At 51.6% G+C, this 21,197-nt stretch overlaps 1 protein-coding gene across 8 annotated transcripts in view; it reads right to left on the reverse strand.

The window, feature by feature from the left end:
* TCOF1 (treacle ribosome biogenesis factor 1) overlaps positions 1 to 19,059 on the reverse strand; it is a 41,441-nt gene extending 22,382 nt beyond the window's left edge. For all 8 annotated transcript variants that reach the window (XR_001886342.1, XR_001886340.1, XR_001886341.1 and 5 more), the window contains exons 1-14: positions 18,851 to 19,059; positions 15,388 to 15,443; positions 12,288 to 12,427; positions 8,997 to 9,070; positions 8,025 to 8,211; positions 7,355 to 7,428; positions 4,411 to 4,641; positions 3,226 to 3,438; positions 2,802 to 2,996; positions 2,453 to 2,662; positions 2,058 to 2,270; positions 1,717 to 1,905; positions 1,276 to 1,521; positions 985 to 1,182 (exon numbers count right to left, since the gene is read on the reverse strand). Coding sequence is in view for 1 of the 8 variants with exons in the window: in XM_017875773.1 (XP_017731262.1) it covers positions 985 to 1,182; positions 1,276 to 1,521; positions 1,717 to 1,905; positions 2,058 to 2,270; positions 2,453 to 2,662; positions 2,802 to 2,996; positions 3,226 to 3,438; positions 4,411 to 4,641; positions 7,355 to 7,428; positions 8,025 to 8,211; positions 8,997 to 9,070; positions 12,288 to 12,427; positions 15,388 to 15,443; positions 18,851 to 18,958 (2,334 nt within the window). In the remaining 7 variants the exon portion in view is untranslated. The remainder of the gene's footprint in view (positions 1 to 984; positions 1,183 to 1,275; positions 1,522 to 1,716; positions 1,906 to 2,057; positions 2,271 to 2,452; positions 2,663 to 2,801; positions 2,997 to 3,225; positions 3,439 to 4,410; positions 4,642 to 7,354; positions 7,429 to 8,024; positions 8,212 to 8,996; positions 9,071 to 12,287; positions 12,428 to 15,387; positions 15,444 to 18,850) is intronic.
* Between the last annotated feature and the right edge of the window lie 2,138 nt (positions 19,060 to 21,197).

Below are 21,197 nucleotides of genomic sequence, written 5' to 3' on the forward strand. Positions count from 1 at the left end.
TAATGAGAGGGGGACAAAAAAAATCGGTAGAAATGTGTGCTCTGGTACCGAGAAAAAAGAAATGACTAATTTGAGTGGTTACAGAAAAAAATAGAGCGACAATTAAAAATAATAAACAGTGGGTGGGTGAGTGCAGGGAGTGAGCCATCTTCTCTCAGCTCTTCCAGGCAGGGATACCTCACTCTCGATCTGTTCCACATTAGCCTGGCCCATCGTCAGGGTGACAGGAGACAACTTGCTGTGTGCAGGTCCCTTGCTGGGTGTTGAGGTGAGATCTCACCTAAATTCTTACCCAAACTTGTGAGGGCTGATTTTGTGTTTACAGAAGAGTAAGGGCTCTGAGGACTTCAGCACTTGCCAGGATGTGGGGCTGGGGCTAAAACTTTAACCCATGCGGTCTGGCTCTAAAGCCCTGCCAGCCATCCCACCACAATGTGCTGCCTGTGGCAAGGCACCCAAGCCGGGACTCTCCCATTCCCTGGCCTCGCACAGACTGCTTCCTCTGCTGGAACACTCTCCCTGCCCATCTCTTTCAGCCCATGGTTCAGATGCCGCCACCTCCTGTAAAAGGCCTAGATACTCTCACCTGCCATGCTGTGCAGCCCAGGCTCACACCCTCTAACTCAACCCCATCCCTCCACACTGGAGGAGCATGTCCATGCTCCAGAGAGACAGGACTTCCCCGAGGAACAGGGCCTCAGCAGTCCCAGACAAGGGCAGCACCTGGCAGGGTGGGAACTCCAGAGCTTGTGGAAACCACAGGGAATAAATCAGCGGAAGCTCAAAAGGCCAACAAGACAAGAGACCCTGGAGCTCTGATGGGCAGAGGAGGCATGGAGTGAAAGACAGGAAGGAAGCTGTGTTGAGGCGACCACGGAGGCTTCTACACACCTGTGGGCAAGACTAGCCCCCAATCAAGCCCATCCTCAGCCCTGGCTCAGGAACAGCTGTGGGTGGGATGGGCCTGCTCCTTCTAGGCCTCACCTGTGCTGAAGTTGCAGCTGCCTCTTCACTGTCTGATTCCTCCTCACTGCTCTCAGAGTCTTCCTGCATCTCAGCTTTCACCTGGGTGACCGTAGGCCCCGTCTTCCCAGGAAGTACTGGAGCAGTCCCTTGCCCCAAGGACCCCTTGACAGGCACTGAGGCTGCTTTCACCCGGAGGCCTTTCCCCACAGACTTTGCCTGGGATGACAAGTGGGAAGAGAGGTGTCTCCAGGAGTCCAAAGGACCACGTAGGGGCGGCCCTGAGGTCCACCCAGAAAACACAGGCCTCACCTGTCCCATGGTTACTGCAGGACCTGTCTTCTCTTCCTCACTATCTGATTCCTCACTGCTTGAAGAATCCTCTGCTGGTCTCTGGGTGCCCCCAGCCACAGCTGGGGATGAGCCTACTGGAGAAGGTGCAGTTCCTGCTTTCCGGGGGGCTTGGGTGCCCACTCGCACAGGGGTGACCTTGGCAGATGCAGTATTGGTTTTCTTTGGGCAGGCCTTGGTCTGAGGAATTTTCAGAGCTGGTTTTGCCTAAGGGGACACCAAAGAAAGGCTGGAGAAGGTTCCTGAACTCAGAGTCCCCCATCTGTTCTGAGGTGGATCGCCACTACTGTTCTGCCCCACCAGTGAGAACCCATGATCTGCCTGAGGAAGCACAGCTCCCCGGGGGGCTGACTGTGGTGTGGTAGATCAGGCCATGTGGCAGCCTCCTTCCCCAGGCCTCACCTGAGCTGCAGTCACGGCTGCTGGTGCCTCCTCACTGTCCACACTGTCTGACGACTCCTTGCTGCTCTCTGAGTCTTCCATGGGCTTTTCAGCCTTGACCTGGATGGCTACAGGCCCTGCCTTCTGAGGGGGCCCCTTGGCAGGACCAGAGGCAGGTTTGGCCTGGAGGACTTTCCCCAAGGACTTTTCCTGGAGTGAGATACACAGGATCAGGAGAGGGAGCCCAGAGTAGGTGTGTACAGACATTAAGAGACCAAGACGGTAGACAGAGTCCCAGTGGGAGGCCATGGGTGGCTCCACACTGAGGGGGGAAAAAAGAGCCTTATAAGAAGGGGCCTCACCTGAGCAGGGGCCACAGCTGTGGGCACTTCTCCATCATCGCTGTCTGATGACTCCTCACTGCTGCTGTCTGAGTCCTCCCACTTCCCCACCTGGGCCGAGGGTGTTGTAGGCCCCACCTTCCCAGGTAGCACTGGGCCGGCGCCTTTCCCCAAGGGCCCCGTGCCCATGGTGGAGGCAGGTTTCACCCGGGGGTTTTTCCCCAAGGGCTTCACCTGGGAGACACAATGGACAAGATCAGGGAGTCCAGAAGGAGAATATGAGTGAAGACATAGGTGGGGAGGAGAGCAAACGAAGCCAGCCGCACAGGGCTCTAGGTTCAGTAGAGGAAAAGTCAAGCCCACAGGAGGTCTTCTGAGGCAAGGCACAGGCCATGCACGGCGGCTTCCAGCCTCACCTGAGCTGCGTTCATGGCTGCCGGTGCCTCCCTGTCACTGTCTGACTCCTCACTGCTGCTCCCCGAGTCGTCCTCCTGCTTCCCTGCCTGGGCCTGGGTGGCTGCAGGCCCTGTTTTCCTAGGAGGCGCTGGGGCAGCCCCTTTCCTGGGGGACTCCTTGGCAGAGGCCGAGGCAGCTCTGACCTGGGAGGTCTTCCCTGAAGGCTTCGTCTGGAGTGAGAAACAGGATGAGAGGGAGAGCCCGGAAGGTGTGAGGAGACAGGAGCTGGATGTGGCAAAGGTGGCCATACCCATGCAGGTGCTGGGGTTTAGGCATGGGGCTACTCTCCACCCCTCCCCTCTGCCTCACCTGAGCAGGCGCCTCCTCCTCACTGTCCGATTCCTCACTGCTGCTCTGCGAGTCCTCCTCCTGCTTCCCGGTCTGGGCCTTGGCAACTGCAGGCCCTGTCTTCCCAGGGGGCGCTGGGGCAGCTCCTTTCCTGGGGGACTCCTTGGCAGGGGCTGAGGCAGCTCCGACCTGAGGGGTTTTTCCCGAGGCCTTTGCCTGGAGAAACAAGATAAGGGGGGACAGCCCAGGGGATGGATGTGTGAGGAGACACAGGACACCAGGTAAAGAAGACCAGATAGGGCAAATGATGCCACACAGTGAGAGGGGAGTAAGGAGCTGGGGTGTGAGGCACGCCCTGGGCTCTGACATAGAGTGGGAGAACAAGTCCTAAGAAGGCCTTCTGGGGAGGGCCTGGCTGCATGGGGTCTCCCTCCTCAGGCTTTACCTGAAGCAGGGCCTTGGCAGCTGGCGTCTCTTCCTCACTGTCAGACGATTCCTCACTGCTGCTCTCCGAGTCCTCCTCTGGCTTCCCTGCCTTGGTCTGGAAGGCTACAGCCCCTGCCTTCCCAGGGGGTGCTGGGGTAGCCCCTTTCCCAGGGGTCCCCTTGGCAGGGGTCAAGGCAGCTCTGACCTGGAGATTTTTTTCAGAGGCCTTTACCTAGTAAAAAAAGAAAGGGCAGTTTGCTCTCCTGCTTGTGAAAACTCTCTGGTGATGCCTTTAAGATAAAGTCCAGAGGCCTTAATGAGGCTCCTAAGACGCCCCCCCTCCCCGCCGCTTCCCTTCCCAGGTAGCACTGGGCCAGCGCCTTTCCTCAAGGGCCCCGTGCCCATGGTGGAGGCAGGTTTCACCTGGGGGTTTTTCCCCAAGGGCTTCACCTGGGAGATACAATGGACAAGATCAGGGAGGGAGTCCTACTTCCACCTCAAGACCTTGACAGTTGCTGAGCCCCTGCCTGGAATGACCTTCCTAAGAGTGCTTCCTCCTTCTGGTCTTTGCTGAGACGCCTTCTGCCAAGGCCAGCCCAGATCACTCTGTTTCAAGTTGCCATTCCTATATCCCCCACCCGACTTTCCCCTTTACCATTTATCGGCAGCTAACACAGGAGATCTGCTTATCTACTGCATGCCTCCACCTTGTCCTTCCCCAGGCCTGGGGCTGGGTGGGTGGCCCTCACTCTTCCTCCTTCCTGCTCTGACTTCCATTGCTTTCCAGCCCCGTCTTGCCCTTGGGATGCACCCAGAGCCTTGGGGCTGCAGCCCTACCCGCTCCCAGCAGATGGGGAAGGGAACTGGATTCCCTTTAGCTAACATGGTGTTTCCCTGCTCAGGGTCTGGTTTGTCCTGAGACGTCAGAGGACCAGGCAATCAAAACTTCTCAAGTACCTCACAGCAGGACTGGCTGGGAAGGACAGCGGCCCATTTACTAGGCAGAGAAACTGAGGCAAAGTTGGTCACAGACAAAGTAAAGTGCAGGACTCCCCTGTGGGAAGCAGGCTGTTCTTGCTCTTCAGCTTCACACTGTACTCCTCCCTCTCCCCAACTCCAGTGGCAGAGGTGCTCATGGGATAGTGCTCAGGCTGCTGGGGGACCCGCAGGATCCTCCAAGGGGCAGCCCTCCTTCAGGCCTCACCTGGCTTGGTGTCCCTGCAGGGGCCTCCTCCTCACTTTCAGACCCCTCCTCACTACTCTCTGACTCCTCTTCTGGCTTCTTGGCCCTCTTGGCTGGGGGCAGGGCCCCTCCTCTGACCTGAGGTGTCACATCCCCCACCTTCCCAGGGGCTGGGGCCGCCTTTCTTGCTGGAGACTCCTTAGTAGAAACCGATGAGGCTTTGACCTGGGCTGGTTTTACTGAGGGTTTCCCCTGGAACAAGAGGATGGAATTAGAAAATTAATAACAATTACTGTTTCCCCTAAGGTTCTGCATTAGGTGCTTCAACAGTTGATAAAGCTCTTTCCTAATGTCATTGGATTTTTAAGCAATTCCCTGAGACAGTTATTAGCTTTAGACCCATTTTCCAGAAAAATACAAGAGGCTTAAAGAGGTAAAATTACTCATCAATATGAAGGGGCAGAGCCCCACTGGAACCCTGGACTGTCTGACTTTGGCACAGATCTCAAAATCATTACGCTCATCTCCCACCTGGCACACATGGCTCGGCCTGAGAGATGGGCCGCATCTCTCAATCAGGAGAGCTCATCCTGTCTGCCCCTTAAACTCAAGTATCTGATCACAGCAGCCATCCCGAGGGCCATGAGTTCAGGATGTGAACACCACCCCTGCCACTGGCTTGCTGGACACCTTGGGCAAATTCCTTCCTTTTGTGAGCTCTTTCCTGCACTTCCACAATTCAGACATTTCCCAGGCAGTCAGTGCCCTACTTCCACCTCTGAGATCCATCAGACCCCTTGCAGCCCTGGGTTTCTGGGGCGTCTGCTACTGGAGCTCTGCACAGCCTCAGCCCATTGAGTTTGTGTGTTTATGGAGGGCTGGGAGTGGCCCCTTCCCTTTGGCAAGGCCTGGGGTGATAGAAGCCAGGGGTGTCCTTATGGCTGGTGGTATCTAGGGCCCAAAGGTGAGGATGGAAGGTGGAGGGCAGCCCTTGGTCAGGCCTGGGGTAGATGGGGGTGAGCTTTCAACCTTCACAGAGTTACTGCACTACAGTAAAGTCAGAAGTTCCCTGGGAACCAGATCAGTTTATCCCTGATTTATGCTGGTTTTCCGTCGAAAACATCTTTCCAACAACTGTGGACACCTTGCTCTTCCAGCCCCCAGCCTCTTATGCTAGTATTACTCTAATAGTCTCCTACATGGTCTCACTGCTTTTATTCTGCACTGCCCTCCAACCCAGGCTGCAGCCAGCAATCTTTTTGAAACACATATCAGGCCATCTGTCTGTGCTGGGATGGCTTCTCACAGCCCCTAGAATAAAACCCAAATTCTTTTTTTTTTTTTTTTTGAGACAGAGTCTTGCTCTGCCACCCAGGCTAGAGTGCAGTGGCCGGATCTCAGCTCACTGCAAGCTCCGCCTCCCGGGTTCACGCCATTCTCCTGTCTCAGCCTCCCGCGTAGCTGGGACTACAGGCGCCCGCCACCTCACCCGGCTAGTTTTTTGTATTTTTTAGTAGAGACGGGGTTTCACCGTATTAGCCAGGATGGTCTCGATCTCCTGACCTCGTGATCCGCCCGTCTCGGCCTCCCAAAGTGCTGGGATTACAGGCTTGAGCCACCGCGCCCGGCCAAAACCCAAATTCTTTATGGTGGTCCTCAAGGTCAGACAGAAGATCTGGTCCCTGTCTACCTAGGACTTCATCTTGTGTCACTTTCCCCATAATTTATTTGTTTTTTTTTTTTTAAATAACATCTTGTAGAAACAGGGTCTCACTATGTTGCTCAGGCTGGGTTCAAACTCCTGGCCTCAAATGATCCTCCTGCCTTGGCCTCCCAAAGTGCTGCACTTACAGGTGTGAGCCACCGTGCCTGGTTTCTCCCTCTCATTTAAAGATCAATGTTTTGGCCAGGTGCAGCGGCTCATGCCTGTAATCCCAGCACTTTGGGAGGCCAAGGCAAGTGGACCACTTGAGGTCAAGAGTTCGAGACCAGCCTGGCCAACATGGTGAAACCCCATCTCTACCAAAAAAACAAAAATCAGCCAGGCGTGGTGGCATGCACCTGTAATCCCAGCTACTTGGGAGGCTGAGGCACGAGAATCGCTTGAACCCAGGAGGTGGAAGTTGCAGCTAGCCAAGATCACGCCACTGTACTTCAGCCTGGGTGACAGAGTGAGACTGTCTTAAAAAAAAAAAAAAATGTTCTTTAAAAGCACCAAATTCTCTTTGCCTCCTTCTCTGCACATGCCATTCCTTCTGCTTACGCCTACTCATCAATGTCAGGTTCCTGCCCCACATGGCTCTCTACATTTCCCCTTCATAGTAGCCATCACCACAGTTAAATATTTGAGCAACGCTCCCTTGCCCCATGGCACCAGGAACTCTGCCTGTCCTGCTCATCACTATATATTCCCCAGGCCTGCCACTTAGTAGGTACACAATAAAAAGTAACCTGTGAGGACCTTTTCCAGGTCAAAGTTCACAAACCCAAGAGTCCAGCCCAACTCTAGCCAAGTGTCTAGGTCTGGCATTCACCAGTGGGCCCAGAACCCTCTCAGCAGCCGCAGCCCTAGCCACACCACAAGATAGCCACACTGTTGCCCCTGGGCCCTGCTCTTGCCCTATTTCCTGTCTGGAATGCCCTGACTCCTCCACACCCCTTCCCAGTGAAGCCCACTGTGCTTTGAGGCCTTGCTCCAGGCCACCTCTCCCAGGAAGGCTTGTCTAGTCTCACAGGCAGGAGGGTGTCCCTCTCCCACCCCCGGGGCTGATCTTACATTCACAGTGCAGCAAGCAGCACCAGGCTCCTCTCCCTGCCCCTCCCCGGCTGCAGCCTTTCCAGTTCCCGGTCACCCTGCCACAGGTGCTGAACTGATCTGGGCCCACTGGTGTCTGAAGCCCCAGAGAGGCTCCTGGGAGGGTTAGAGGCTAAGAGAGGGCAACTCCTAGGGATGGGTGGCAATTACCTCCACATCTGTCTCATCGCTGGAGCTGGAGGTGTCCTCGCTGGAGCTGTCGGCCTGGCCTGCTGACACCATTCCTGAGGGTCGGACACAAAGGGGACTGAGGGACTTCCTTTCCAGCCTCACCTGCCCCTTCCCAGCACCTCCCAACAAACCAGCTGCTCATCAAAGCCAGGTGAAGGGTGCTTGCCCTTCATGTGCACTGAGCTGTGAAGCCCCCTTCTGAGGTGGGTACCATCACCATCCCTATGTTCCCACACATCTCTGAGGCCCTGGGAAGGGCTGTGAGGGGACCCAAAAAGCATGCACCAGCAACAGTCTACAGAACCTCCATCCACCATCATATCCACTGATGCAGGCCAGACATGTCTACTCTACATAGGAAACAGGCAAACTCAGGCCTTTCAGTTTAGTCTCTGAGCTACTAGTGGTACCTGTAACTCACCAGGGAGTCATAAAGCAGAAAATGCTCCAACCACTAGATGGGCTGTTCCGCCCAAGGCCAGGTCCCTGTAGCTGACCCTCCCTCATCCAGGGGATGGGAAAATGGCCTAAGGTGCAGGAATCTGGCTGTCATGGAGACAAAACTTTGATTCCAGAAACGTCCCAGAACTTAACAAAGCAATGCCTAGGCCTGCCTCACCAGCCCAAGTTCTGGGGACTTGATTCTCACCGGGCTTGGCAGCAGCTCCGAAGGCCGGGACACTCCCCTCCTCCTCAGTTTCTGAGACCAAGGTAGTATTTGCTGATGGTTCTGCTGACTTCCTGGGAGACTTCCCAGAAAGAAGGTTGGTCACCGTCTTCCCAGTGGCAGGGTGTGGCATGGAGTTCCCAGTCTTGCTGGCTTTCTCTGTCTCTGCCTACAGAGAACAAGAGTGACAGACACATCTGGTATGGCATGGTGAAGTAAGAGCACAGGCCACTTGCATCTGAACCCAATCTTACCACTTCCTAGCTGTGTGAGTTTGGGTAAACTACCCCTTCAATCTGTCTCCCAATCTTTAAAGTGAGGTTAAAAACAGTACCTCCTCTCACCAGATGTGTTGAGAGAACAGAATCCCAGTTCTTGGGACACGGTAGTTATTTACTAAGTGGTAAGTAGCAGTTTGTTGATCTTATCATTATTTCATAATTACTTTGAGACATTGTTGCTAATGCTCCAGGCAACTGCAGAGGCACAATTCTTTATACATGTATGTATCTGACTCTGCTTTCTGGATTATCAGAAAATGACACCCTGTTTTCTGAGCAGTTTCCAGTTTGGAAAATGCTTTTAGAGTTTCAGAACCACAGGTGTCTTGATCACTACGGTGCCTCCACACCTAGCACAGTGCCTGGAACATAACAGGTATTAGTCAAGATCTGTTGAGTGAACAGGTGAATGCAGGGATTAAAGAGGAAAGAAATCACCTATCTCAGGTGTAGAATGTGCCCAGTGGCCCATTGCAGCAGGCATCATCCTCATCTTATAGAAAAGTAAACTGAGGCCCAGAGAGGTGAAGGGAGTAAGATCCCACAACTGGTGACACAGGTTCAGCTCTGAATCCAGGTGGGGCAATTACAACCCTATCCTTCTCTGACACAGGAGACTGTCCCCTACCAGGTAAATCCCATAAGCAACAGCTTGGAAAGCAGTCCCACTCACCTTGGCTTTTTCTTTCAGGCTTGATGGTAAGTCCGCCCCCAGGACTGAGGAGTTGGTAGATGCTAGTCTTGGGGCTGCAAGAAACAAATATCTGCTAAAGGAGCCAGATGAGCTTTTCTCATCTATGAATGGCAAACAGGTTTCATCTCACCTAACACTTCTATTGGTATTGGCTGCCTGGTGCTGGCATGAGGATCTGAGGCTGAGCCCAGACTTGCGGGAATGAGCTCTGTGATACATCAGCCAGGTCCACCAGGAGCAAGAGAGAAGAGGATGTATGTGTCTGCATCCCTGATGGATTCCCAACTCCCCTGCAGCATGAGGCGTTGAGGCCCTTGGAGGGAAAAGGACTGGCCCACGTTCTCGCTGCCTACTGGGCACTTCACACTGCAATGGGCAATGGGCACCATTCACACAGACCACCACACTGTAGCCCTAAAAGCTGCTCGGCAAAAAGCGGCAGTGGTCAGGCAGGCAGCCAGCCAGCCCCAGGTCCATAGAGAAAGTTGCCTGGAATTCAGATGGCTTCTTAGTGGACAGGTAGCTGAACCATGCCACCTGAGTCCCATTAGATATTGATATTCACTGATTCTCAGTGCTTTTTTATTAATTAATTAATTAATTTTTTGAGACAGAGTATCGCTCTGTCGCTCAGACTAGAGAGCAGTGGCATGATCTCGACTCACTACAAGCTCTGCCTCCCGGGTTCACACCATTCTCCTGCCTCAGCCTCCCGAGTAGCTGGGACTACAGGTGCCTGCCACCATGCCCGACTAATTTTTTGTATTTTTAGAGAGACGGGGTTTCACCATGTTAGCCAGGATGGTCTCGATCTCCTGACCTTGTGATCTGCCCACCTTGGCCTCTCAAAGTGCTAGGATTACGGGTGTGAGCCACTGCGCCCAGCTTCTCAGTGCTTTTATACCAGGGTATTGTCTCCTTAAATCTTAGATTTCCATTGTTAAGGAGAATGTTGCTGAGATGAATGGCATGATCTAATTCTTTTCCTGGCACTTCATCTCTCTCTTTCTGTAATTATGGAAAATTTTAAGTAGGAAGTAGGAAGAACCAGGCAGCTCCAACCATTAGCAACTTGTGACCAATCTTCTCATCTCATCTAATACCTCATTCACCCTTCCCCATCAAGCAGTACTTTGAAGAAAATACCAGATATCCTATCATGTTGCCCACAAATACTTCAGCATGATTCTCTCTCAATGAGGACCCTTTTAAAAATTTTTTTGAGACAGGGTCTTGCTCTGCTGCCCAGGCTGGAGTACGGTGGCACATTCATAGCTCACTGCAACCTCCAATGCCTGGGCTCACGTGATCCTCCTACCTCAGCCTCCCGAGTAGCTGGGACTATCAGTGCATGCCAGCATGCCCAGCTAATTTTCTTATTTTTCGCAGAGATGGGGTCTCACTATGTTGCTCAGGATGCCAAAGAGGACTCCTTCCTTTTTTTTTTTTTTTTTTGAAACAGTCTTGCTTTGTTGCCCAGGCTGGAGTGCAGTGGCATGGTCATGGCTCACTGCAGCCTTGACCTTCTGGGCTCAAGTAATCCTCCCACCTCAGGCCTCCCAGGCAGCTGAAACTATAGGCACATGCCACCATGCCCGGCTAAATTTTAAATTTTTTGTAGAGACAGGGTTTTGCCATGTTGCCCAGGCTGGTCTGCAACTCCTGGGCTCAAGTGATCCTTCTACCTCGACCTCCCAAAGTGCTAGGATTACCAGTATAAGCCACCATGCCCAACCCAATGAAGACTTTTTAAAAAATAAAATTACATACTCGGGAGGCTGAGGCAGGAGGATCACTTGAGGTTAGGCGTTCCAGTCTAGGCAACATGGCAAGACCTCATCTCAAAAAAAGCCCCAAACAAAAAAATAAAATGTAATTACACTTACATTATCATAGCTTATAAAATTGATTAATACCAAATAGTCAATCAGTATGAAATTTTACCATTTGTGTTTCAAATAGCATGCAGGTCTACACATATGCATGTATGAATACATGTTTGAATGACTATAGAGGCAAAGGAGGAAGTTTTAAAGGCTGCTTACCAGGAGATGCACTTAGGAATGATGGGGAACAGGGTAGGAGAACAAGAAATCTTTAATTTTTCTTCTATTCATTCTTCTGCAATTCAAAGTGAACTCGTTTTGCATTTATAATGTAAAATTAAGCGATATATAATCTATATCCAGGGCACAGTGGCTCATGCCTGTAATCCCAGCCCTTTGGGAGGCCAAGGTGGGCGGATCACCTGAGGTCAGGAGTTTGAGACTAGTCTGGCTAACATCGTGAAACCGTCTCTACTGAGAAAAAAAAAAAAAAAAAACCCACAAAATTAGCTGGGAGTAGTGGTGCACGCCTGTAGTCCCAGCTACTCGGGAGGCTGAGGCAGGAGAATCACTTGAACCCAGGGGGTGGGGGTTGCTCTGAGCTGACATCATGCAATTGTATTCCAGCCTGGGTGACAAGAGTGAAATGCCATCTCAAAAATAATAATAATAAAAGATATATCCAGTATGATCTCAAACACTTTAAATTCCAGCTACTTAAGAGGTTAAGGCAGGAGGACTGCTTGAGCTCAGGAGTTCAAGACCAGCCTGGGCAACATGGCGAGACCTCGTCTTGAAAAATAAAAAGTAAGTATTAAGAGATTTGTCTCATATGTAAGCAAAAGAAGATAATATGATGCACAGGAGACACAGCAATTCCTCTGTAGAGTTATGGCTGCTGTTGGGGAAAGTACAAGGAGCCCTGGGACCTTAGGGGAAGAAGGGGCTATAAAAGCTTTGACTGAGTTACTCCTGCAAACGGTGTAAAACCAGTACCTAGTACAGCCTTCCAGTGCTAATGGGTACAATTCTAAAAACATGAAGGTCAGCAATTCCTGAAGCATCCCACAGGTCACACAGAAAATGTGTCCGCTAGGTGCCTTCTGAAATCCCTCCAGCAGTACTTCTGAACATGTGTCTTCTTTCCAGCTAATAAGAATCACCTAGGAGCCTGTAACAGGGCAGCTCCTGGGCCCCGTACACCAAACGAGACTGGAAGGATCCATCTGGTTGTTTTGGTTTGGCCTTGCATCCCCAGAGCCTGGAGATACAATGCCTGGCACAGAGGAAGGGCTCAAATACCGCCAAAGACAGGTGGTGCCCTCCCAATTTTCTCCCCAGGGTCCTTTAGGTCTTCCAGTGGTAAGAGAAGAAGCTGGAGGTAGACTCTACCCTAGAACAATCAATATTCCATAGCCTGTTCCCAAAGCTGCAAGGCTCTTACTGGCTTTGGCGGTTTCGGCTTCTGCTTCCTCCTCCTCTTCCGAGCTTTCTGAGGTGCTAATGGGGTCTGACACACGGGTCTTCTTAGCTTGCAGTGCCGCATCTTCCTCTGCCTTCCGCTTCCGACCAAGCTCTGAGGTTCTGCAGGACAAGGGTGACTATCTATACCAACTGGGTGACAGAACAACTCCACAAGATTTGACTAGACCTTCCCACATCCTTCCAGCTCTTCAAGGCAATGTGCATAGAATCTAAACAGTGGTGAAAACACAGTATAGATACAATTTTGTATTCTGCATTTTCACTCACTTCATAAAGTGCTTTTACAATTCTTGATTAGTCTTTAAAATAATCAGGAATGCTGGATAATGTTATATAATAGCTGCAGCAGCTACCAGTCTTTAAGTGATAGGGGCTGACCCACACAGGCACCTCACAGAACCGCCCAGGCTCTTCCTCCTGCAGAACGTGCTGTGTGGACTGTGCTTTCTTGGAAGACTCTGCCCAGGTCCTTGTCCTTCACGTCTCAACTTTCATGTTGCCTCCCCAGAGAGGCCCTCGATGATTGCGCCCCTCCCCCAAGGCATGCTCTGCCCTGTGATCCTGTTTCATTTTCTTCAGAGCTTTTCTCTATCTCCCGTTATTTTACTTACTTCCTAGACTCCTCCACTACACAGAAAGGCCCAGGGAAGGGGGCAGCTGGCAGCTCACTACAGTATCCTCAGTGCCTCGCACATGTCTCAAAAACTTAACAGCTAAGTGACTTGCTCACGGCAAAGTGAGTCTGGGGCATGGGTAGGATAAGCACCTAGGTGGCTGGGCCCCTGGACTTTCAAGTCTCACGCCCGTTGACCCCTATCCCAGGGAGTCACTGTCCAGGCCTCAGGTTTCCCAGCCACGATGGACTCTGTTCTATTATGGTTTGCAAAGTGACACTCGGGTCTCTTGTTCCCACGAAAACCACTTGTCAGGATTCTCCTTTAAAAACAGGTTTCATTTTTACATGTATCAATTTATTCTGCCTCTTTTCCCCAACAAAATGCTGAGCAGAGATTTCTCTCTGGTTTGTTCAAGAATATTGCCTGGGTTGTTGTAGTTATATCAAGAATATTGCCTGGGTTGTTGTAGGTGCTCAATAAATACTGGGGGGGGGGGGGGGGGGGGGGGGGCGGTGCGGTTAGGAATTGGGGAGCTTCCAACCAGTAGTTTTAGCACTTTATATGGACCACTGTGTCTAACCCTCACAATGCAATGAGATAATTGCCATCATTATTTTCATTTTATAGGTGAAGACACAGACTCAGGGAGGCCAAGAAATCCACTCAAGGTCATACACACAGCTAGTTGCTGGGTTTGAACTCTGCAGGGAATTGCTAGGCTACGCTGCCTTTGGTGGGTTTGAGGTCCTTGTCCCACACTCAGCACCCCTCACCCATAGAAGGGGCCAGTGGCAGGGAAAAGTGTGCAGAGCAGCTCACTGAAGCAGTTTTCTGGGGGAAGGAAGTACTACGAATAACACCCACACATCTGGGCAAGTCAGGGTGAGGAAGTGTGGGCTGTAACCTGTACTCTAAGCTCTCCTTAGCAGCAGAGGACAGCCAAGAACTGAGGGCTGGCAGGGTTTTCAATGATCTTAGCTCTCCACCAGAGGCTGTAATCCCTTCCACACCATTTCTGCTTTTGTTTACACACCTCTAATGACAGGGAGCTCACCACTTCCACCGTAGCCTACCTCATTTTTAGATAGCTCTGATGTCGTTATACTCAGAAGCTGAAACCTGTCTTCCTGAAGCAGGTATATTTGGGGCCCGCTTCTGTCTCCAGGGCCTGAGAACGCACTATTCTTGGTCCTCAAAGATGTGCAGTGGTCCCTCACACCCCTCTCCTGCCTCCTTTCCATCCAAGGCAATTCAGTACTCTCTACCATGCCTCATGGGATGTGTCTGCACATCCTTCACTCCCTTAGTCAGCTGTGGTCGGGCCAGTGCATGAAGATGACACAATTACTCTCTCCATTTTCTAACCATTCCTCTGTTGGTACATCCTTGGATGATTCCCCCTTCCTTAAAGAGTACTTAAATTTTATATGTTTAAAAGGCATCTCACATTCAACATGTCATTGAAGTCTTTCCCCTCCAAACTGGGTTCCCTTCAAGCTCTATGCATGGGCATACAAGCCAGACGTGGAGTCAATCAGATACTTCCTCTTCCACCCATCCACAGGCCCTGGTTTCATCCCTAGGATTCTTGGGAATCCACTGTGTATCCCGTTCTCCCTGTGTCAAGCCCCATCAGCTCTTGCCTGGATGATGGTGTCCATGGCCCGACCAGTCTCACCATGATGCAGAGTGATCTCCTCACTTTTTCACCCTACCATGGCCCCACTGCTCTTGGATAAAGACAAAATTCCTCACCATGGATAAGCAGCCCACGCGTGGCTATCCATGCGATAACCTAGCCCCATCTGTACTGTCCACCAGCCACAGGACTTAGCATGAGCAATTTCCACTGGCAGGTATGTTCCACCTGCTGCTCTCTACCTACTGCATAGTTCACTCCTCCAATTCCTGCAGTTCTCAAGTCAAAGATCACCTCAGGGAAGCTTCCCCTGGACCCCCAAATGAAGCCAGGCTTACCCATTTATGTGGCTGTGACAACAGCTTCCTCTCTTTTGTAATCCTTACTACCACTGTAATTTAACATTCATTTGCTTCATTCTTTGACTCATGCCTACCTCCTTGGCTATGATGTCAGCTGCTGGAAAGAAGGAACCATGTCTGTCTCACTCGTGACAATATTTGCATACTAAGAATAGGACTTGGCTTTCAGGAGGTGCTCAATAAACATTTGTTGGTCAACTGAATAACAGGCTGGTGAGAAGCTCTTGTTCTTAAGAGATCACAGCTCTCAATGTGCCCTCCCACTACCAGATATCCACACAGAAATACCCATCCATGTGATGTGAGCTGTCTTTCTGGAGGCAATAGTGGTGCCCAGAGTGGGCTACGGGGACAGATCTTAGACCAGACAGGTATCCCAGCTTATTCCAAGCTGAGTTGCTCGAGGTGTCCCTACTCCATCCTGTTGGCCCCACCACTTACTGTTGCCAGTGTGTATAGATGTCCAGAAGGGTTACGGGTTGAGCCAGGAAACACTTCTGTAGAGAGGTAAAGAGAAAGCCACAATTAACCCCCAGCACAGTAAGGATCCTCCTTGGGCCCAACTCTCCCCAAACTCATGACTTGCACAGACAGGTGGTTCAGAAGAGGGTCTTTTTGGCTGGGCACGGTGGCTCATACCTGTAATCTCAGCACTTTGGGAGGCTGAGGCAGGAAGATCACTTGAGCCCAGGAATTCAAGACTAGTCTGGGCAACATAGTGAGACTGTCTCTACAAAAAAATTTAAAAATTAGCGGAGAATGGTGGCATGCACTGGTGGTCCCACCTACTCAGAAGGCTGAGGTGGGAGGATCACTTGAGCCCAGGATATCGAGGCCGCGGTGAGCCATGCTCGCGCCACTGTACTTCAGCCTGGGCAACAGAGCAAGACCCTTTCTTTAAAAAAAGGGTGATGGGCCCTAAGACGTTATCTATGCTTTCCCCATTCTCTCTGAACCCGACATGCTCTGGGAAGTATGTCTGCTTGGCCCTGCCATTTCTGTCCAAAACCTTCCAGAGATAAGATGGACAACTAATCCCAGCTAAAACCTTTTAAGACAACATGGTGAGAGGCCCTTTTGAAAGGCCAGAGTTGGAATGTTCCAAGCTAGCATCTATCCAGCTCCCAGTCTCTCTGGCACTATCCATGCCTAGAGGCTATGAGACAGGTTTTTTCCCACCTTTGACCTTTAAAAAAGCTTTCAAAGACCTGGCCAGCCAATCTTCCCCAAGCTCGAACCACAGCCCAGACACCGGAGGCATCCAGGTGGCATAACCACAGTCCACTAGTCTGCAGGGAAAGGACTGGGCCCAAATGGTACCGGTACCTTGGTAGAAGCAGGCAGAACCAGGTGGAATCCAGGCCTTTGGAGCAGAGGCCAGAGGGCCCACCACTGTCTCTGTAAATGTCAAGAAGCCAAGATATCAAGCACTCCAATGAGGCTAAGCAATGTGGGGCATGGGTGGACTGAACTAATCTCGTCACCTCTTCAAACTTCAGGTTTCTTCTTCTTAACATGGGGCAACAGCGATACCCACCTTGCAGGCTGCTATCTGGTTTGAACAAGACCATCTGTCAGTGCCCAGCAGTGAGCCGGTAACACTAAGACTTCAAAGTCAGTTTCCCTCTGCTCCAGCTCAGGCAAAGTGTCCTCCTTGCTGTCCTCAAATGTGTCAAGCCACCCTGCCTCTAACAGGGCCTTGCTATTCTTGTTGTCTGGAATGTTCTCTCCCCTGTTAACTACATAGCTCACTCCCTCATTTCCTTCAGGTCTCTGCCCAAATGACACCTTCTCAATGAGACTTCCCTGACTGCCCTACTTATAACTGAACTGGGACATCCCTTATCCCCCTTGCCTGCCTTATTTTACAGTAAGCACCAACCATCACTGGATGCACTATATCACTAACTTATTAAACTTTTTCTATTTGTCACCTGTCTGCTCCTACTAGAATGTGTGCTCCACGAGGGCAGGATATTTTTGCTCCAATGAAGATGGGTACTATCTCCTGCTCCCCTTATCTGTGAAGTACTATAACTGCAGTAGGAAGAGCAAGTGAGGTTCAGAGAGTGGGAAAAGCATAGATAACGTCTTAGGGCCCATCACCCTTTAGTCCCTCCAGGAGGTTCTAAGAGCAAGCATTAGGAACAGAGCCTACACCATAGGCCAAAGGGATCTGACTACTCAGGATACCCTCTCACCAGCTCAAAGCTCTCCATTGGTTTACCACTGCTTTTCCAAGGAAGATCAAATTGCCCACCAGATCACTCCAGCCAGCCCCTGCCTCCATCTCCCCAGGGGCATCTGGTCGTTGTACTCCACACTTCAGCCACTATGGACAAATTTTTTTTTTTTCTTTTCAGACGGAGTCTTACTTTGTCGCCCAGGATGACGTGCAGTGGCTCAACCTCAGCTCACTGCAACCTCTGCCTCCTGGGTTCAAGTGATTCTCCTGCCTCAGCCTCCCGAGTAACTGGGACTACGGGTGCACGCCACCATATCTGGCTAATTTTTGCATTTTTAGTAGAGACAGGGTTTCACCACGTTGGTCAGGCTGGTTTTGAACGCCTGGCCTCAAGTGATCTGCCTGCCTCGGCCTCCCAAAGTGCTGGGATTACAGGCGTGAGCTACGGCACCTGGCCTGCTATGGACTTAAAAAAAATTTTTTTTTGAGACAGTGTCTTGCTCTGTTGCCCAGGCTGGAGTGTGGTGGCATGATCATGGCTCATACTGTATCCTCAAACTCCTGGGCTCAAGAGAGTGGACTTTCTTGAGGCCAGTGTGTACACAAGTTCCCTCCTACCAGAAGGCATTTACACCTCAGCTATTCCTGACCAGGGCAATCTGCCATCCGTCTCTTTTTTTTTTTTTTTGAGATGGAGTCTGGCTTTATCACCCAGGCTGGAGTGCAGTGGCATAGTCTTGGCTCATTGCAACCTCTGCCTCCGGGGTTCAAGCAATTCTAGAGCCTCAGTCACATGAGTAGCCAGGATTACAGGCGTGTGCCACCACGCCCGGCTAATTTTTGTATTTTTTTAGTAGAGACGGGGTTTCACCATGTTGGCCAGGCTGGTCTCGAACTCCTGACCTCAAGTGATCCACCCACCTCAGCCTCCCTAAGTGCTGGGATTACAGGCGTGAGCTACTGTGCCCGGCCCATCCCTCTCATTCTTAACACTTATTGTAGTGCTAAGCATATAGTTACTTTTGTGATTCTTTGATTTGTCTACCTTACTAGAGTGTAAGCTCCAGGAGGGCTGGGACACGGTGCTCAGCATCACTTCGTACTGCTCGTTTATCCATTTCACACGGTTTTTGGTGCCCTTGAACCAGACACCATTCGAACACCAGGAAGCGCCCCGAGTACCGGATTAATCAACCAAGTAAGAAATGACTGTACCACGAGTTCGACTCCCAAAGCTGTCCGTCTCAGTACAGGCAATCGCTAAAGGCCTGAGTTCCAGTTCAACTAAGGGGCTGTGGGGTCCCTTCTCCAGGCGCTCCCCCGAGGGGCTGGTTGCAATCCACTCCCGAGACTCGCAGCAACCTCCTCGTCCCAGGGGGGCCGCGCTGCGCCTAGCCACGTGGCGGGAGACTTAGGAAACTTAAAACACCCGCTACCAGGAAGGGGGTGGAGGTAAGGGACGCGGGAATTACAAAGTTCGGCCCCTGCGAGCACACTTTCTGGCCCAACCCACTGCACAGATGAGGCAAGTGAGGCCCAGGGGAACTGAAGTCGCAGTGGGGAGGCAGAGATTGCGGCTCCTCTGGTACCCCTGGCCCGCGCCGTCGAGCACTGCGGGACCCGACTCCTGGCGCCCGCCGGGTCGCCTGGGGACGCGGCGCGGGCCTCTGATCTCCACATCTTGCACGCGGCCCTCGCACACGGCCCACGAACGCTTACCTGGCCGCTCTGCTCCTTCACTTCCCGCGCCGCACGCACATAGCCAGCCCGCAGCAGATGGTGGTAGATCAGGGGAAGTAGCTCCCGCCGCTTCCTGGCCTCGGCCATGCCCGCGACCCCCGGCCGGCCGGCTACCTGCACGCCCCGCCTCAGTCCCCGCCTGCCACTTCCCTGGCGCCCTAAGACCTCGCGCGCCCCACTTCCGGCTCCTCTTTGGCTCTGGCCGCGCGGCGCGCCGGGAAACGTAGTCTCCTCTCCAGGAGTGACCGGCCCCGCCCCTCAAAGCGAAAGGGGCGGAGACTCGTGGGCAACAAGACCGCCCATTGGTGCTGAGCAGGCGGGGCTAGACAGGGACCCGCCCCCGGGCCCGGCCGTGACAGGGATGACTCTTTTAATCCTTCTGGCTGGCTCCTTGAAGAGATTTGTCTTCCTTGTTAATTCTCTGATGGCTGGGTCTGCGTTTTACTCGTCTCTGAACTCCCTAATCTGGATCTTTCTCTAGATCCGAACTTCGTACTGCCATTACCTGCTCGTTTATCCATTTCACACGGTTTTTGGTGCCCATGAACCAGACACGAGTTGTCAGGTTATTCATTCATTCATTCGCTAATTAAACAAATCTGTAGTAAGCACTGTAACTTGGGCTAGCACCGGGCTGGGCTAGGGGGATTCAGAAGATGCATAATACATGGCGGTTGCCCTCAAAGCTCACAGAGACGACTGTCCGTAACCAAGCAACTATAGTTCAATATCTAGTGTGCATTGTCAGCGACAGATGCGGCCTATGGGCGCCCCAAGAAGGGGCACCAAACCCCAAAGAGATATCTAAGCTGAGGCATAAAGACACCTGAAATTGCTGGGTGCAAAGGAGAGGACTGGCAGAGGGCACTGCATGAGTCTAGGCATGAGAAAACACCGTGCTATTGCCTGGGAACCCTAAACCCAGAACTCCCAGTCTGCGCTGCTGGGCTGTCGAGGTGGGGTGGGGTGGGGTGGGGTGGGGAAAAGGGAACAAATGAGGGCCCATGAGGATGAAGAAGTAGACAAGGTCTGCCATACCCCCACCCCGAACGGAGTTTGGACTTTGCTCTGAGGGCATTAGATAGTCTCTGACTGGCTTTTCAAAGGAGGTTGACCTTGTTTTGTGTTTTTAAAAGATTGCTAAAACCAAAGCACATACTATTAATACTAAATGTGAGGCTGTTGTAGTTGTTGAGGGAAGGTTGGCAGGGAAAAGGTGAGGTAGGCTGGAGAATGCTAGAGTCAGCTGTTCTTAACTTCATGGACCCATTGAGAATCTGATGGCAGCATGTTTCTTACCAGTGCAGGAGTCCCTAACCCTAGGAGGTCCAAGTGTGTGCTTATGTTTGTCTTGAACTTGAGTGGAAAATGTTATGTGTCTGTACACATTCAACATTTCCCATTTTCTTGAGCAAATATTTATTAAGCACCTACCACTGGGGATGGAATAGTCTCTACTCCTATAGAGCTTACAGTCTAATGGAGGAGACTAATAGTCATACAATACAGTGTTACAAACAGCAGGTAAGTGCCAGAAGGAAAAAGATAGTGTTTTCTTATGTAATAATATAGTGTTTAAAAGCTGCACTGGAGTCACACTGCCTGGGTTCAAACTCTGGCTTTGCCTCATTAGGTGACTTTGGGCAAGTTACATAACTTCACTGTGACTCAGTTTCTTTATCTGTACAATGGAGATAATTATAATTTCTACCTCATTGGGTTGTCATAAGGAGTAAATGAATTCTCAGCAGAAATGCTTGGAGGAGCTCTGAACAATAGTGCTCTGTGTGTGCGTGTGTGCTATTATTATGAAAGCATATAACAGGAAGGAGGGATCTATTTTTTTCTTGGGAGTTAGGGAAGGATTCCCTGAGAAATTGATGGTCATGAGGAAACCAGAACTATGTGTAAGGGAGAGTCGGGGAGAAGAAACCTGAGCAGAGGGAAGAAACTGTGCAAAGGGCCTAGGGCAGAAGGTACAGCTGAGAGAATAGACAAGAAAAGGCCTTGGTAGCATGGTCCAGAGGGAGAGCAGGGTGACTGGGGAGTGTAGAAGGTGGGCAGAGGGCAGACTCCATGTGAAGGATTGGGCACATCAGGTTTTTTTTCTCCATCCTAAGAGCCATTGGAAGCCACTGACGGTGTAAGCCCAAGAGGTACAGGATGAAATCCGAATTTTACTGTGACCTGTGTGCCTGCCCAGTGGAGAGTGGAGTGCGTCTGGTGGGTATGAGTAGATGTGGGAAGACAAGCCAGGGTTAGGAGTGCAGGCACGCATCCAGGGAGAAGATAGTATGTGTGTCGGGGGCGGGGGAGGGGGTGAAGT

This window comes from Rhinopithecus bieti, unplaced genomic scaffold, assembly GCF_001698545.2.
Source record: "Rhinopithecus bieti isolate Rb0 unplaced genomic scaffold, ASM169854v2 scaffold_7673, whole genome shotgun sequence".
NCBI lineage: Eukaryota > Metazoa > Chordata > Mammalia > Primates > Cercopithecidae > Rhinopithecus > Rhinopithecus bieti.